The 16,241-nt window shown below is 41.0% G+C and overlaps 3 protein-coding genes across 3 annotated transcripts in view; 2 read left to right on the top strand and 1 right to left on the bottom strand.

The window, feature by feature from the left end:
• Positions 1-7,696, top strand: part of LOC106807486 (intraflagellar transport protein 81 homolog) — a 12,428-nt gene extending 4,732 nt beyond the window's left edge. Inside the window, exons 7-17 of the mRNA XM_014809819.1 lie at positions 467-551; positions 819-982; positions 1,761-1,856; positions 2,295-2,441; positions 3,521-3,670; positions 4,245-4,344; positions 4,762-4,880; positions 5,212-5,298; positions 6,234-6,385; positions 6,548-6,650; positions 6,951-7,696. Of these exons, the coding sequence (XP_014665305.1) occupies positions 467-551; positions 819-982; positions 1,761-1,856; positions 2,295-2,441; positions 3,521-3,670; positions 4,245-4,344; positions 4,762-4,880; positions 5,212-5,298; positions 6,234-6,385; positions 6,548-6,650; positions 6,951-7,088 (1,341 nt within the window). The 3' untranslated portion in view covers positions 7,089-7,696. The remainder of the gene's footprint in view (positions 1-466; positions 552-818; positions 983-1,760; positions 1,857-2,294; positions 2,442-3,520; positions 3,671-4,244; positions 4,345-4,761; positions 4,881-5,211; positions 5,299-6,233; positions 6,386-6,547; positions 6,651-6,950) is intronic.
• A 187-nt stretch (positions 7,697-7,883) lies between these two features.
• LOC106807487 (GPI mannosyltransferase 4-like) lies at positions 7,884-12,384 on the bottom strand. Its single transcript, XM_014809820.1, has 2 exons — positions 11,961-12,384; positions 7,884-11,035 (listed from the first exon to the last, which is right to left on the bottom strand). Exons 1-2 carry the CDS (start codon positions 12,088-12,090, stop codon positions 9,420-9,422), a joined length of 1,746 nt encoding a protein of 581 aa, XP_014665306.1. The 5' UTR covers positions 12,091-12,384; the 3' UTR covers positions 7,884-9,419.
• A 215-nt stretch (positions 12,385-12,599) lies between these two features.
• LOC106807489 (nuclear cap-binding protein subunit 2-like) overlaps positions 12,600-16,241 on the top strand; it is a 5,796-nt gene continuing 2,154 nt past the window's right edge. The window contains exons 1-2 of the mRNA XM_014809822.1: positions 12,600-12,761; positions 15,630-15,811. Of these exons, the coding sequence (XP_014665308.1) occupies positions 12,717-12,761; positions 15,630-15,811 (227 nt within the window). The 5' untranslated portion in view covers positions 12,600-12,716. The remainder of the gene's footprint in view (positions 12,762-15,629; positions 15,812-16,241) is intronic.

The following is a 16,241-nucleotide window of genomic DNA, read 5'->3' on the forward strand; positions in this document are numbered from 1 at the left end:
ACAAATATACTCAACTGATTTATTAGTAGTAGCTCATAAAACACTTTCACTTTGGAGAATAATTAGAGCAAACTAAATGCAAATAAAAAAAATAAAAAAAATAAAAATACTTGAGCCAATTGTAACCGGCCGAAACAGCAGAGTAGACGGTCAATTCGGCCGGTGGCCGGTTCCTAATGAGAACACTGTATACCACTGCCATTTGTATTTTTGAGTATTGTAAACAATAATGTATAGTACTGCATATGAGATGTGTAACCATAATCTAAGCTAATAATTTGTTTAATTATCTCTCCACTAGCTTCGCTAGAAATTGGTATTCTTAAATATGGTCATTAATTATGTGTAAAAAATAACTTCTTTTGTGTGTAATCCTGTTTGCTAGGTTTAGTATAGTTGGAAGACTAGATAATGTAAGCAAGTTTTAAATAGCTACTGCCAGTTTTGTTTCTTGTTGTCATTAAAGCTGATGCTGGCAGAGCAACGAACCCAACGAATACAGCAGCAGCTGAAAGACATGAGACACGCTGGAATAAAGACGACACCAGAAGGTTAATGAGCTGCAAAATTCATTGCCGACATCAGTTTATTTATGATTTAATATCATATAGTAATTGAACTATGTAGCAAATATAATTTTAACGATCCACTTAAATTTGTAATCTATCACGTTTTACTATAATAGCCATAACTCCAAGTGAAATTAAGTGACAATTTGAATGTTATGTAATTACTTGCTTAAAAATCGGTTAGTCATGGAACATGTGCGCATCGTGAAAATGATATTTTAGAAGCTTACAGGAGAGTTTACGTTACAGACCTGATGCAACAGCTCGAGGAAGAAACAAAAACAAATCAGTACCTCGTTGAGCAGAAGTATCCAAAGGAGATTGCCTCGCTGCAGGCCATATGCACAGATCTTCAGAAGGTTGCTTCCGTGCCAGCGATGGGACAATCCGACCTGGATGAATTAAACAAAATGGTGGGTGATTCACGTATGCATCCTCGGAAGCACACACGCATCCAGGCATGCACGAACGCACTGAAGTACAGACATGCATGGGCACACGTGGTCACATGTATGTGGGTAAATGCACATTAAGTGCACTTCCTTCTACATTGATACTAGCTTAGTTTCACAATAGAGGGTTCTGCGACTTGCACTAAAAATAGCAATATTACCTACAATCCCAGGCCGCCGGCCATACTGGGTGCCAGAATTGCGAACACATGTTACCGAAATGCGCAGTCTACTGATTTTACATCGATAGATTGTACATATGATAGTGTTATTATAGTAATCTATATTAGCGCGTGTCGGGGTGCTAGAGTTCGATATGATTGTGCAGACCCGGTTTTACAGGGTGTTGCAGGCAGGTTTATCAGCGTGGGTTGGGGTGCTAGTCTGCTAGAGTTCAATGAGATTACACAGGTCCGGTTTTGCATGCAGGTTTATTAGCGTGGGTTGGGATGCTAGAGTTCGATGAGGTTGCCGCACAGTCGGCGGATTGCTAGATTGAGCAGACCGTGAGATTGCACGCAACACATATCATAGACTTGAGTTTGTTTACATCGCGAGTGTTCAGAAATTTCACCGAGTTTACTGCATATAGCTATCACACATGTCTGCTTGAATTTGCGTAATACAAATGAATACCCACATGCATGCAATTTTCCTGTGTTTCACGAAATATTGCGTAAGAAAATCATAAATCAGTAGTACTAATTATCAATTTTATAGTACTTTTCTTTTATTACAGATAAAAGATCTTAATGCCCAAATAAATCAGCTAATTGAGAAAAAGATGTTGGAAACAAATGATCCCGAAGACAAAACTGCACTATTTAGACAACAGGTTTGTTTTTGATATTTATATATATTTGTTGAGTACTAATAATTGAGTTAGTGTATTTGGAATTAAGCTGTTAGATTTATTTTTTGTTATAAGACTTTAAATACAATAAAACTTTTAATTGTCTGTGCCCGTTTATAATCTAGACAAATAATGAAGTCATCAGTGTTATTACAGTGATATCTGTGTATCCACAGGTTATACCTATACTAGTACTATACTATACTATACTATACTATACTATACTATACTATACTATACTATACTATACTATACTAGTACAGGTAATAGCTATACTACCACAATCACAATTTAGGACCATGGTGGAAAGAATCGTACAAAACGAGTAATAATCGAATGTTAATATATTCCACTTCAGCTACTATTATCTATCACTATGCATGTGTAACTGTCTGTGTATGTGTGTGTATGTGCGTGCAGGCTGCGATGGTGTCCCGTAAGAAGGAAGCAGCAGCAAACAAGCTAGAGGAAGCCCGACATGAGCTTTCCCAGTTGGAGACAGACCTCGAAGAGAAGAAATCTTCGTTGAAAGAACTAGACGTTGGAGACGTGCTGCGAGGAGATGATGTAATGATATGATGTAACAACATGATGTAATGATATGATACAATGAGATGATGTAATGAATGATATGAGGTAACAACATGATGTAATGATATGATACAATGAGATGATGTAATGAATGATATGAGGTAACAATATGATGTAATGATATGATGTGACGATATGATGTAATGAATGATATGAGGTAACGATATGATAAATGTAATGAATATGATGTAACGATATGATGTAACGATATGATGTAACGAGATGATGTGACGATATGATGTAACGAGATGATGTGGCGATATGATGTGACGATATGATGTAACGATATGATATAACGAGATGATGTAACGATATGATGTAACGAGATGATGTAACGATATGATGTAATGATATGATGTAATGATATGATGTGACGATATGATGTAACGATATGATGTGACGATATGATGTGACAATATGATGTGACGATATGGTGTAACGATATGATATAATAGATGATATAATGACATTCGACTCATTGTTACAATTAATGTGTGATTGCAATTAGTTTTTATTTGACAACGTTAATGTCTATGGAAGTTTGTACATCATTCCAGCACTCTATTTTAATGTAGCCGTAGTGTCCCCTTTTTGTAGGAATGTGCTCATTATAATAACATCTGTAAGAATTTTCTCAAGCTGTAGCAGTTGTACCAGTATGCTTTCTAGATGTACCAATGTCCCTTTAGTGTCTGAATATGCTCTCCCTGGGTTTAGCTGTGTACTACCTGTTGCAGGTACAGTGTAGCCCCGTTATAACGCGATGGTTGGGGTCCATAAAATGTCATCGCGAAAAAAGCGGGGTTATATATAGGTGGCTATATAAGAGCAAAAAAGGGGTTCCAACGTCTTATCGCGTTATATCCGAATTCGCATTAAATTTGGGCGCTTAAAATTGGGGTTCCACTGTATATGTAAACTCGTAGCCGTAACGTTGTTGCTTGAAGCTAGCACCTACACATGTTAGATAGAAGCACGGTATTAGTGAACAAGCTAGCTACAGTGGTTTAGGTGAAATTTCGCTTCTCACGTGGAGACGGTTTCATCTGCGACAGTTCAAGCGCTACGTGGCGAAGCTTCGGGTGAAGAATAACGAGTACAAGAAGAAGCGCACTGAGCTGTCTGAGGTTCGCGCAGAGGTCGGCATACTCACACGCAGCGAGGAAATACTGAGGGAGCGAGACGGCGAGATCATGACAGACCTGGTGAGCTGTGCCGAGTGCTGACGTGTAGAGGTTCCTTTAGCACACGCCCTCCTTACCCTACAGTGTCTAGCTACCAGGCTAGTCTACGATGTCTTTTATCATATCTAAGCGTTCTGCATAACTATATAAAATTCTACACCATGTATTATCAAAGTTACTATAGCCCTTGCTATAGCTTCTGAGGCTACATGTCATACTCACTTGGGCTCATAGGGTCTATGTCCCCCAGGGTACTGCCGGAACGTACCCGGGGTACGGTCCGGTATACCGGAACGTACCCTGGTAACTATCTGATATGGTTAGGGTTAGAGTTAGGGTTAGGGAGTAGGCGTATGTGACTCCCTAGACTCGTTAGTGGAGTAGGCGAGGTACGGTCTGGCATATCAGATAGTACCAGGGTACGTTCCGGCAGTACCCTGGGGGACATAGACCCTCTCAGCCTCACTTGGAGCTAGTGTGAAACATTTTTTTATTTACTTAGCTGTTGAAATTTAATCTGTAATGGTTCATCCTTTATTAAATTTATTTAAACGAGAGTGTAGCAGTTCTTTTACCCTTTCTTGTTTGTGGACAGAGACGTTCAGAGGAGAAACATGGAGTGGCTGGTTTTACTGACACACAGGAGGAATTGGAGCAAGTGTCTGCCGTCAAAAGTCAGTTGGATGAAGAGAAAGGTATGTAAGCTCTCTTTTATTCTATTGGGCTAATGGAAGAGATTTGTTGAGATCGGGCAGGGCATTGCTTATTTAGGGTGTGGCAGAGATCATTAGAAAGCGTGGCATTACGATTCAGATTAAGTCAATGGACGTTATCAGCATAATGAGAATGTAAAACTGTATATAGAAGATGAAAGTGTCATTTGTTACATTGTTTAGAATCTCCCAAAAGTAATATAATTGTGAATATCATATGCAAGCAGTAGTGTGTAGGATTACAAAATAGACCCTTAGTTGTTAGTGTTCCTCTAATAATATAATTTGCAAATTGCAGCTATTAATACATGACATAAATGTTATATATGCATACCTACTCTAGACATACAGACATAGCTGAATTGGAAAATACGCAATGATTATTGTTTTCAACTTTAGGCAAAACCCTGGAAAATATATCAGGGATGGTCCAGGAACTGCATGCTAAGATTGCAGGAAAGAAGACATCTCTTACACCTATTATCAAACAGCTACGGCCAATGCGACAGAAATGCCAGGTAGAGATGTACTAAATGCCTACATCCTAGAAAAAAATGGGGAGCTTTGTGAAAGTTATGTGGTACAATTATTCAATTATCCACACCATGGCACCATGCAAGTGCTCCTCGTTACGTTATCTTTGTTACTAAAAACTTAATGTGGGGCATCAGAATGAAGTTCTCATGCCCTGCACGTTATAGGTTAGGAGTCTCAAATTGTGGTCATGTAGAAAAGGGGACCTTAAAAGTTGAACTTAAATTTCATGAACATAGATATTAATTATTAATTAATTGTATAATTAATGTTACCATTATGATTTATTAATATAGCGTTTGTTACATGCTGTAGGAGCTAACCCATGAGTTTGATGACAAGAAGGCAACGTACGATGCACTCGCCACCAAGCTAGAGAGCAGTCGCTCACAGCTAGAGCAGGTAAGGGGTCGTGCACAATTATCAACATTTTCACAAGCGTACAAACCGTACGCTTGGGGGGGGGAGGGGGTCAATGCAGCCCCTAACTAGCAGCATATAGCAGCATTTTAACAACGCGGTAAGGTATAGTCTGCCTAAAGCTTAACGCAGACCTGCGATTTTTGGTTGCTCATCGCTGCAACCTGCAACCGCAAGCGATCGGTCGATGTGTCACCGTGTGTGCGCACACGTGCGATTTCGAAGCAATTCTAGAACAATTTGGGAGTGATTGGGAGCGACGAGTCGCTCAACAAGTTTGATTTCTTGCAACTCGTCGCAAGCGACCAGAATCACAACGGGTTGCAGTTGCACATTCCCGCAGGCGTAGGCGATTTCACAGCAATTTTTACAGCGATTCTAGAATTGCTGTCATGTTGCATGAAAAAATTGCAGGTTTGCGGTTGTTGGGTTGTTTTTACAATGTTAATTATTATCTTCATGTCTGTGTGATAGAAGTCAGCACTGTTTGTTCTCTAGGCCGTTTTTCGAAACGGAAATAGTTGGAAGAACTTGAAAAGACTAGTATAAGGGGAAACAAGTCACTATTTGCTATCTTTGACAGTCTTTGTCATGTATGGTCTTGGTGTTAACGATGATCATATACGATCTGGATTCATATACGATTGGTGTGCAAGAATCCAACATTGTGCTGTGTTCTAGCATAGCAGAGATTCTTGCTGTAATTTTGTTTTAGCAAAAATAGATGAGAAGAGACTATCTTTTGGGGTTTTAGAAATTATATAATGGTGGTTCTCTATGATAAGTTGATAACACAAAGGTCAGGTGTTTGCAGTTGTTAAAATTGTTCATCGCAATTTGTGTCACATACTGAATTTATCAAAATAGCCAAGTAATGTTGTCACTTCAGATACGACGCTTTGTACTATATATTACAGGATGTAAAATCTCTGTGGGATGAGTATAATGGTTTGGAGTCGAAATTCCACCTGCTGAGCTGTCAGGGAGAGATATTGTCAGTGCAGGAGAGGAAGGTGGAGTCTGAGATACAAGCAGCCCTGGATCCACAGGCAAAGAGAAACTCATTCAGGTGCGACCAGTAACCGTGAATCTAATAAAAATCCTCAAAACAGTAAATTTAAATATCCAGTGTGTGTGTTGGTATAAAGACAAATGAACTTATCAACTTCAATAACATATAGGCCAGCATGTGATTTTCTGAAATTCGTTCATTTATATGTGCTTGTTATAGAGAGCAGTACAACAGGGTTATAGCCGAGCAAGAGGCTGTAGGAAAGCAGCTAAGGGAAAAACAGAAGTCAATCCGAGATAACCACGATGGAAACGTGAAACAGGTTAGTAAAGAAGCTAGTTATGTGATTGTACTACGCGAGGGTGAGAGGTGAGTGTTGTTGTTATATTATAATTCTGTTGTGCAACACGTGCGTCGTCGCATATATTTTGTATTAAATTTGTTGAGTGTGTTTCAGCATGTACGTAGAGTGTGGGGTTTTCTTGCATTGCGGCTATTTGATTTATATAGAATCGAAGGTAGAATCATGAAAGGGTGTGGTACAGTGCAGAGCATAGGCATACAGTTAAACGTGGAATTGTACTTTGTGGGGTGAGGTACTTTAACATCTCATGCCTCGCAGGTGAAGATGTGGACGGATTTTCTTCACCTGATGGAGGGTAAGCAGCGCATCTCAGAACAACATCTGGAAGGGAAGGGAGACATGTCCCACGTCAGCTCATCCGCTGGAAATGAGTCTGCAGATCGCTTCGTTCTCTAAAGACGTTTGCATTCATTCACCTCTAAATGCATTCCAACTAATGTTCACTTTGCTGCAGTAATGACTACTAGATGTGTTTCAACTGTGAGTATGGTAGTTTACATAGCCAAATGGATTGTTGGCAACATCGTTAAATTAGTAATCTCTGGCATTAAAATAATGCATTTAGTTTTCACTATGGTTGACGAGTAAGTACTAGTTGACTAGTAGTTTCTGTAGATATTTTATTGAATTGAAATTGGTTAATATTTTCCATATGTGTAAATGTCACAAGCAAATGAGTCTGTGGGCATTCATAGGTTCATTTTTAGTTAAGTCTGACTCGGTGAGTTATATGATTTAAGAGCATTTTGTTGCTTCTGTGTGCTTAGTCTTACATTTGCAAAGTGCAGGTTGTGTTAGAAATGTCGCATGTAACTTACGTGCATGCATTCTGGTATAACTCCAACCTATTGCGAGCTGTGATACTGTCATGAGTTGCATTGTACAATCATTCCGTCCACATAGTCGTGCTTATCGATTTGAACTGTCACACTAGAGTGAGCAAATATAGATATATTAAAATATCTTAATAAACCATGTGAAAAGTTTTCACACACTAGCACGAACCTATCTATATTGGATATAAAATTCGTGTACGATATTTTGCACACACTTAATGATAGACATAAGTTCATGGAATCATACGTGGTTTGTAACTGCACGAACCTATTCAGAAAGAGATGGATACATGTTTTCTGTTGTGCATTTTACGTTATGAGCTCCGAGACTAGCACATGGAAAGATAGCTACACCAATGCTTAGTTAGGTTGTTTCCTGTGGTGCTAATGTAGCTTTGTAGTGTGAAAATATAGATAGCCTGCTATAATTGAAATATCTTACAATCCAGTGGAAGTGATGCAAGTGTAACTGAAATGATAGGGAAGATGGCCAAATATGGAGCACTGGCCGCACATAGAAGAGAACTGCGCGCGGCAGAGGGAAAAGAAAAGATAAGATGGTGCCGTGGATCCGTGCGCCATAATGCAAGCCAGCGAACGGATCCAAAGAAAAGACTAGGTGACAGAAAGTGTTCCTCCTCACGGTGGCATGTACGAACCGTCGCAGTATATATAGTCTATTTCACGCAGCTGTCCCTTATTTCCAAGTCCGCTGCGCCTTGATGAACAGTACTAGTAGAGTCCACTAAGCATTTGCACTCGTTAACGATGCAGCGGTAAATTCGGTGACATGCGTGCTGACATATTGTCTTCCCACTACGCATTGCGCAGCACGACCTGTAGCACGGTAGACTGTAGACGGTATAGAGGGTAGACAGTAGACTGGTACGCTGTCAGTTCGCTGCATGTCTATGGAGCTTGTGACAAGGGCTTGGAAACATTCTAGGCCTATTTTCACATTTGACATGGATTCTTCCGCTCACCCAAGATAGATGAAATAGTTCTATTTGTATTTTCATTTTCACAATAAGTGCACGAAATTTAACGAAGTACAGCTTGTGATCTTCTATTTACATACCATATCGGATAAACACAAAAGTTTGCTTCGAACTGTTCGATTACCAAAACTTAACCACTTTTCGAGCGATCGGCATAAATAGGAGAATTCGTAATGAGCTGTGATCGCCGTCTCCGTGTAAGTAGTCTGCTTCGCGGACGGGTATCGTTTCACTCACTATAAGGCGCGAACGTCCAGACTGTATAAAAGGCAACTTACAAAGAGTTTTACAAAGTTTCTGTATTCAGTACATTTTATTTTTTAGTACATGTGTGAACCACAAATTTTAATACACGAAGTCCGATATGCACAGTGGTTCACATTGAATTACTACAGGAATAATTGTAATAGTAGAGGTGGGCAACACGCGTAGGCAAGCTCTACTTTTTGCTTACCACTAGAACTAATATAAACCACTTACAAAAATAAACCAAGAAACAATGTTCACAGCTACAAATCATGAGTTTCACATGGACCACTTACATTGCTAGACACTTTACATCACTCTCTGGTCTAAACATCAAATGATATTGAGTAAACCACTGAACTGAACTCAAATTGGTCACGTAGACAGCGACCTACCTTCCACATTATTGTTTGCTACCGTGATTGGTTTGGAGGACTCCGTCAACTCACCACCATCACTGAGGTATTGTGCATTTATTTATTATGCATGATGTCGTTAAACCATTATATATATTATATATTACATTGGTCCATTATGGAGGAAAGACAACCAAATCGTAAATATGGTAATTGGAAAATGTCTTGCTGTCACCAACCTATTCAACTGCAATGCTAAAGTCTGCACCTGAGTTTAAGTTGCTATTATTGTTATTTTAGCATAAAGACACTCAATGAGAAAGCCTCTGCGATTTTCCTGAGCACATTCAGCACAGCCGACATAGCTGATTTATCGCTAGGTGTCTCAGTCCACGCCTTCCTACAGTTTTGTGATAGTTCCTCCCAATTAGGTAAAGCCTCCATGCTTATATGCGGGAATAATTTTACGACATGCCAGTCATATGCCTTGATAACTTGTTCCACGGATGCATCGACCACGCTCGGAGCCACCAAATATATTATCTCTTTTCTCTTGCCATCAGATTTTTCTTGCTTTGAAGCTATGTCTGATATAGTGACACGTAACTGCTCCACAGTGGCTCCAGACAAATCGAGCACTTGTGTAGAAGTTTCGCTAGTTGCCTTGTGAATTTGCAGTAGATGTCGAGGTGGCATGTAGGTGTAGTAAAACACGACGTGGCTTACATTCTCAGAACTCGCTTCAATCTCGTTGTTCAGGAACAACAAAGACTTGGTCACTCCGCCTTGATGAAATGCGCCAAATATCACACACCCTAGTATGTTCCACATTATCCACGACCATTTCAGCACGGTCAGGACTTTGGTTCCTAGTATGTGTTCGTGCATCAGCAGCACAAGTGGAATGATCAGTGGCATAAGAAATCGTGGCTCCTGGTGTGGAAACACTGACAGCAATAGGAGAGGTATCCATATACTTAGCAACATCATCATTTTACCTTGACCATCTTTCCTGCGAATGCTCCTAGACTGTGCAATGTCCTTGAGGGGCAGGACAATGCTAGCAAATGCCACCAAACCGAACAGTAAAGGAAAGTTGACGAGAAAATGCAAATACTTTGGATGCAATCCGTGTAAGGCTAAGTTGCCATCCTTCAGGTTATACTTTACAAAATTCACTGGGGTCCAGGTGAGGTTTTTCAGAGCTGTCAGCAGTGGCGTGGGCCAGGTGCGCAGGTCTGCAACTTCCCGAATCCAAGCGCTCCTTACACTTCCGTAATACAGAGAGTCACCGAGTGCAAATGCAAACGTCGTCATCAGCAACCACGGCAAGCAGTTGACAAATGCGGCGAGTAGTTCCACATATCCGCTTTGCGCCCTGCAGGTGAGCCAGTACAAGCACGGCACGACTGCAAACGCAAAGAATGTTGGTCGGTTGAACGTTCCTGCTACCACAATAGCTCCAATGCAGCCGCTCTCTCTCAGTATCCCATTACATGCTGCGCCACCTAGCAGTGTGCGATGTTGCGACTGCAAGCTTTGTGTCACGACGTATATCAGCAAAGCAAAGAGAAGTGTCTCCATACTGTTTGATAGCGTTCTGGTGAGGTGAACCAGCACTATATAGGAACAAGCAAAGGTTGCGAGACACGACCAGACATTGGTTACACCAGACGCCTTGCATGTCCTGTAGAGAATCCAATCAATCAGAAGTGACAATAGAGTCATTGCAAACCTTGGTCCAACTAAAAGCCAGTAGGATTCAATTTTCCAATCGAACGTTTCACTCGCAGCCTTGATTATATTGTACGGTACTCCACATGTAAGATATGGAAAAATAATGCTACGTATAGATTGGTTGCTGTTAAATTCCCATGTTTTCATAACTTCCAGGTCAAAGATGTCTCCTAAACACAAGAAACACCAATATTAAGTATAGTGTAACAAGATTACTTCTCATAATAAAACATTCCAATGTGAATAGGTTCCAGACACAGCTTTGTACTATTACATGTTCCATTATTTGAGCGCCTGAGTATTGTAACACAATGCAGGTAACATGTAATAATTCTCTATAATTTTTATAGATTTTAATACAGTTAACTTGTAACTATAATTTAGGCAATTTACTGAATATATCTAGGCCGTGGCTACGCGACCGGTTCCGGACGAGGAGCCGCTAGGCTACGCGTCCGGACATCCATCTCACACAGTGATCGCGCAACTCGCGTACACGCATGCATGCGATTGCCGCGCTCTCAGCTGATTGCTGTGTGTGTGAGAGAGAGAGAGAGAGGAGAGGAATGGGAATGTGTATGTGTGTGTGTATGCGTGAGAGAGAGAGCCTCAAGAGAGGTGTGTGTGGAGAGAGAGCCTCGAGAAGTGTGTGTGTGAGAGAGAGCCCTGAGAGAGGTGTGTGTGAGAGAGAGAGAGAGAGAGGCCCTGAGAGAGGTGTGTGTGTGAGAGAGAGAGAGAGAGAGCGAGAGAGAGCTGTGCGTGTAGAGAGAGAGAGAGAGAGAGAGAGAGAGAGAGAGAGAGAGAGAGCGAGAGAGGACGGATGAAAGGATAGACGGCAGCAGAGCGTCCCGTTTGCGCAATCATGCGTGTACGCGAGTTGCGCGATCACTGTGTGAGTGGATGTCCGGACGCGTAGCCTGGAGGCTAGTCGACCGGTTCCGGACGCGTAGCCACTGCAATATATCTAACACAGAGATAGAGTATACAGAGATACAGAGATCCAGAGAAAGAAACAGAGAACAGAGTAATGTTTGCAATTAGGGGCCTACACATTTTAATAGTAATACACTGTAAATGGGTTTTAGTTAGTTGTACCTGCTACGACTTCAGTTGATTGGAAGAACTCATCCGGATGGATATAACCAGTCTGTGGCAAAAATGTCCATCCCAATCTCAATGCAACCAAACCGATCCACAGCAGCATTTCAAATTTTAATGAATGCATAATCGTGTAGGCCGACTAGTACTACTAGTAGTACTACTTGTACGTGTACTTGTAAGTTGTAGATCTGACTTATTAATATTATTGGATTTTGGCTTCAATTGCAACTTGGAAAGTCAACATGACAACAAATTGTCGGTTATTACGTCATACATAAATGGTCTGGCAGCGCTTCTGTATAAGACAAACAACAGCGATCTAATCTATACTCTTTTTAATGTATTCAAAACGCATTTTCAGTTTGTATTCTTATTACAACGTTATTTACCATCATACCATGTACAGCGACATATTGGATTTTCGCAATGTCTGTATGTAACCGGATTAGTAGTTTTCCACATAAAAATAATTATATATAGGCCTATAATTATTTGATTAAAATCAAATTATTAATTAAAATATGGTATTTATCGGCTTTGTATACCAGCAGTCTATATTGCGGTTTAGTATCTAGATAAATTTATTCAAAGGAAGTATGTGCATTTTACATGAAATTCTAATGGCAGCGCCGCCATGCGGAATTAAATAGTCGAAATTTTGCAAAAGACAGACGTTGGTTATTGTTGCGTGTTAATCGTCGATTTAAGTCGCATAAAACAGCAAAGGCGTATTCACAGTAAATAAGAAGCATGTCATCAATAGAGCTAAGCTCTTATCGTGACCAACATTTCAGGGTACGTTTAGATGTTTTAAACAACACGGTCAATAATAATCAGGAGTAAAAATAGGGAAGGAGTGTGACATAATCAATAAACAAGGGAAATTCGTCATTTACTAGCCTTATAATACCTACGATTTACTACGCGTAACTCATCCAACTTGAGCTCAAATCGCACACAGTACATTCGCCTAGCATCGTGCGAAATCGTTTCCTCGTATACACCCGCAAGCCGGAGATACAGACTAAAACGTACGACACGATTCTCCATTCTTTGGCCATCAATCCAAATCCATTGCGCGCCTCTAATTCAAACAAAAGGCAGCTACCTAACCATAGCTTGCTAACTCGGCGGGCAATGTTGCTCGCTGGGAGATTTGAGCCCGATCAGCTGCTGCTGATTGCGGTTGGCGTGCGTGCGTGAAGGCATCCCAGCTATGTGCAGAGGTAGCTGTGTACCGGGTCAAAGGTTATCTCGCCGAGTGTTGATGCCTAAGCTCCCAGCGAGCCACATGCCTCGCCGAGTTAGCAATAGCGCGTTAGGTAGCTGCCTTTTGTTTGAATTAGAGGCGTGCAATGGAATTGGATTGATGGCCAAAGAATGGAGAATCGTGTCGTACGTTTTAGTCTGTATCTCCGGATTGCGGGTGTATACGAGGAAACGATTTCGCACGATGCTAGGCGAATGTACTGTGTCCGATTTGAGCTCAAGTTGGATGAGTTACGCATAGTAAATCGTAGGTATTATAAGGCTAGTAAATGACGAATTTCCCTTGTTTATTGATGTCACACTCCTTCCCTATTATCTACTCCTGATAGTAATACTACTAGTACTACTACTAGTACTAGTATTATTAAAGTGTGTATTGGCTACTGCGAGTTTTTTGGCTCAGACAAACCACTGGCAGCAAGAAGAAGTCCGCATCCGCAGCTACAGCACACACGCGGCCATTGACTATATATAACAACATGGTGCCTAACTCGCCGCCGCAGTTTCTACAACTCACCGTTTTCAATCAGTTACAACTCCGGTGTTCCTGCAGGTGACGCCACTTTCCAACTATCGTTGGAATCGCGGAAGACTGCTGAACAAGCTACACCCGCCATTTTTTACAATCGGCCCGCCAGAATGCGCTCAAATTACAGAAATTCCTCAAATATACATGCGAAATGATTTTTTGGATGCTAGTACTAGGCAAGAAGGTGGCTGCGCCCAACCGCTGGCGGCTGCGCTGATTGGCTGCAGCAAGTTTAACGTGCAGACAGGCTGCGCAACCACGTTTGTTGACATTGTGGGTGAGTCATGTTAGACGGACCCTCTCTCTCGCTGTACGCTCGTCGATCTGTATTGCCTAGTATAGCAGGATGCGGGTTTGTCTATTACTGGGCGAAGTGGCGGTGCACAAGAACTTGCTGCAGCCAATTAGCGCAGCCGCCTTCTTGCCTAGTAGCATCCGAAAGATCATTTTGCATGTATATTTGAGGAATTTCTGTAATTTGAGCGCATTCTGGCGGGCCGATTGTCAAAAATGGCGGGTGTAGCTTGTTCAGCACTCTTCTGCGATTCCAACGATAGTTGAAGTGGCGTCACCTGCAAGAACACCGGAGTTGTAACTGATTGAAAACGGTGAGTTGTGGAAACTGTGGCGGCGAGTTAGTCACCATGTTGTTGTATATAGTCAATGGCCGCGTGTGTGCTGTAGCTGCGGATGCGGACTTCTTCTTGCTGCCAGTGAGACAAACTAAATAGTAGATCTCAGGGGAGAGATAGTGAATATAGAAATCCGTTAACCCTAACCCTAATCCTAATAAAGTAAATAAGAGACAAAATTAGCCAATAAGAGCCGTCCCCTAGCGGATCACTATCTCTCCCCTGTGCAAAATTCAAAACTAAATATAGCTGAATTTACTCTCACCTGACAGCAGAAACATCACTGATTAGACCAACATTAAAAACACTTTATGCAGTTATAGCATTGAAAAATTGATTTGACCACATCATACCAGCAATAAATTTTATCGTATGCCGACTCTCAAAATCACAAATGGCGCCTTCAAACCAAGTGCATAATTAAAACAAAAGAGCGTGCAATTCTGTGTGGTAAATATTATTGAGTTTTTATGTCAATAATTTAGAGCACTTTCTGTCATTGTCATTCCCGTGTTACTATCTGACTGTTAATCTACAAGCTTCTCTAATAACAGACTTTATGCGGCATTAGTACTACACTCCTGTTACGCTAGTATGAACGTCTGTGTTTACACCCTGACCTGATTTCTGCGGTGCGACTATATGCATTACTGCGCCGTGATAATGTCTCGCGCTACCGCGAGAAAGTCCGAGAGATGGCAACGGTAAACATAAACAGAACGCAAAATTGTAATCGTGCATGATTTGGTGAATACGAAGGTTCTAAGACATTTTATCGTTACTCTAGACAATTTCTGTTACTCAAGCAATAACGGTAGGTATCATGAAAGTGGGGAAAACACTGGAAAACTCTCGCAATAGTTACTTTAATATAGTCCGTTAATAACGTTTTGGCAGTTTACTTTCATTCGTTAAGATACATGTGCGTGGTCTCTCAGTGCAGACGATGTGCTGTGCTAGAAACAGGTTGACAGTGTAAGTACACAACTGAACTAATCATGTAAACTACGCCACATGTCCAATGGCAATCTGTAACATCAGCACACCTAATATTTCCTGTGGAATTTGGGAAGTTACAGGGCTTTCGACTGATCTGAGGTCGATAGGTTTAGTCGCCCTGTGTTATCACCGGATTATACATGCAGATGTAAAAATATTCATCGATTGATTTCAAAGAAGAATTCGGCAAGGCATTGTGATGGAGTTTATATGGCATTTCTATGTTATTTTTAGGGTAGCCGGGCGGAGCAGGAGCGGTTGCTCAAATTAAGCTCAACCGTATACATCGGAAACTTGTCATTTTACACAACAGAAGAACAAATCTATGAACTGTTCATGAAGTGTGGAGACTTGAAGCGTGTTATAATGGGCCTGGATAAAGTGACCAAGACACCTTGTGGATTCTGTTTTGTTGAGTATCCTTTTATAAGTTTTAAATATTTGTTAACTAAGAGAGATCTAACGTAAACTCTAAAATCTAAACTAATCTTAAACTAAAAGTTAAATCTAATAGGAATGTTATAAATTAACCCACATACTAATTTAAATAATTAAAAGTACACATTTATCACATTGCTGTGTTGATTTTTAGCTCATCTGACATAGTCAGATGCAGCTTGTAGAATCGCATGATCGTCCGTCCGGCCAGTCGTCCGTCCGTCCGTCAACAGTTGGGCACAAATCTTAACCGCTCGACGTACGGTCACGATATTCGGGTCGTTGGGGGGGATCGTCAAAACGAGTTGGGATGTCGAAGCTGGGGGTCAAAGGTCAAAGGTCAAGAGGTGTAAAAGAAGGGGGAACATTCACTCCTTAACTTAAGGTATAGGGAGGAAATGCAGAATT

The sequence above is a fragment of the Priapulus caudatus genome, unplaced genomic scaffold (genome assembly GCF_000485595.1).
Source record: "Priapulus caudatus unplaced genomic scaffold, Priapulus_caudatus-5.0.1 Scaffold218, whole genome shotgun sequence".
In the NCBI taxonomy this organism is placed as follows: domain Eukaryota; kingdom Metazoa; phylum Priapulida; class Priapulimorpha; order Priapulimorphida; family Priapulidae; genus Priapulus; species Priapulus caudatus.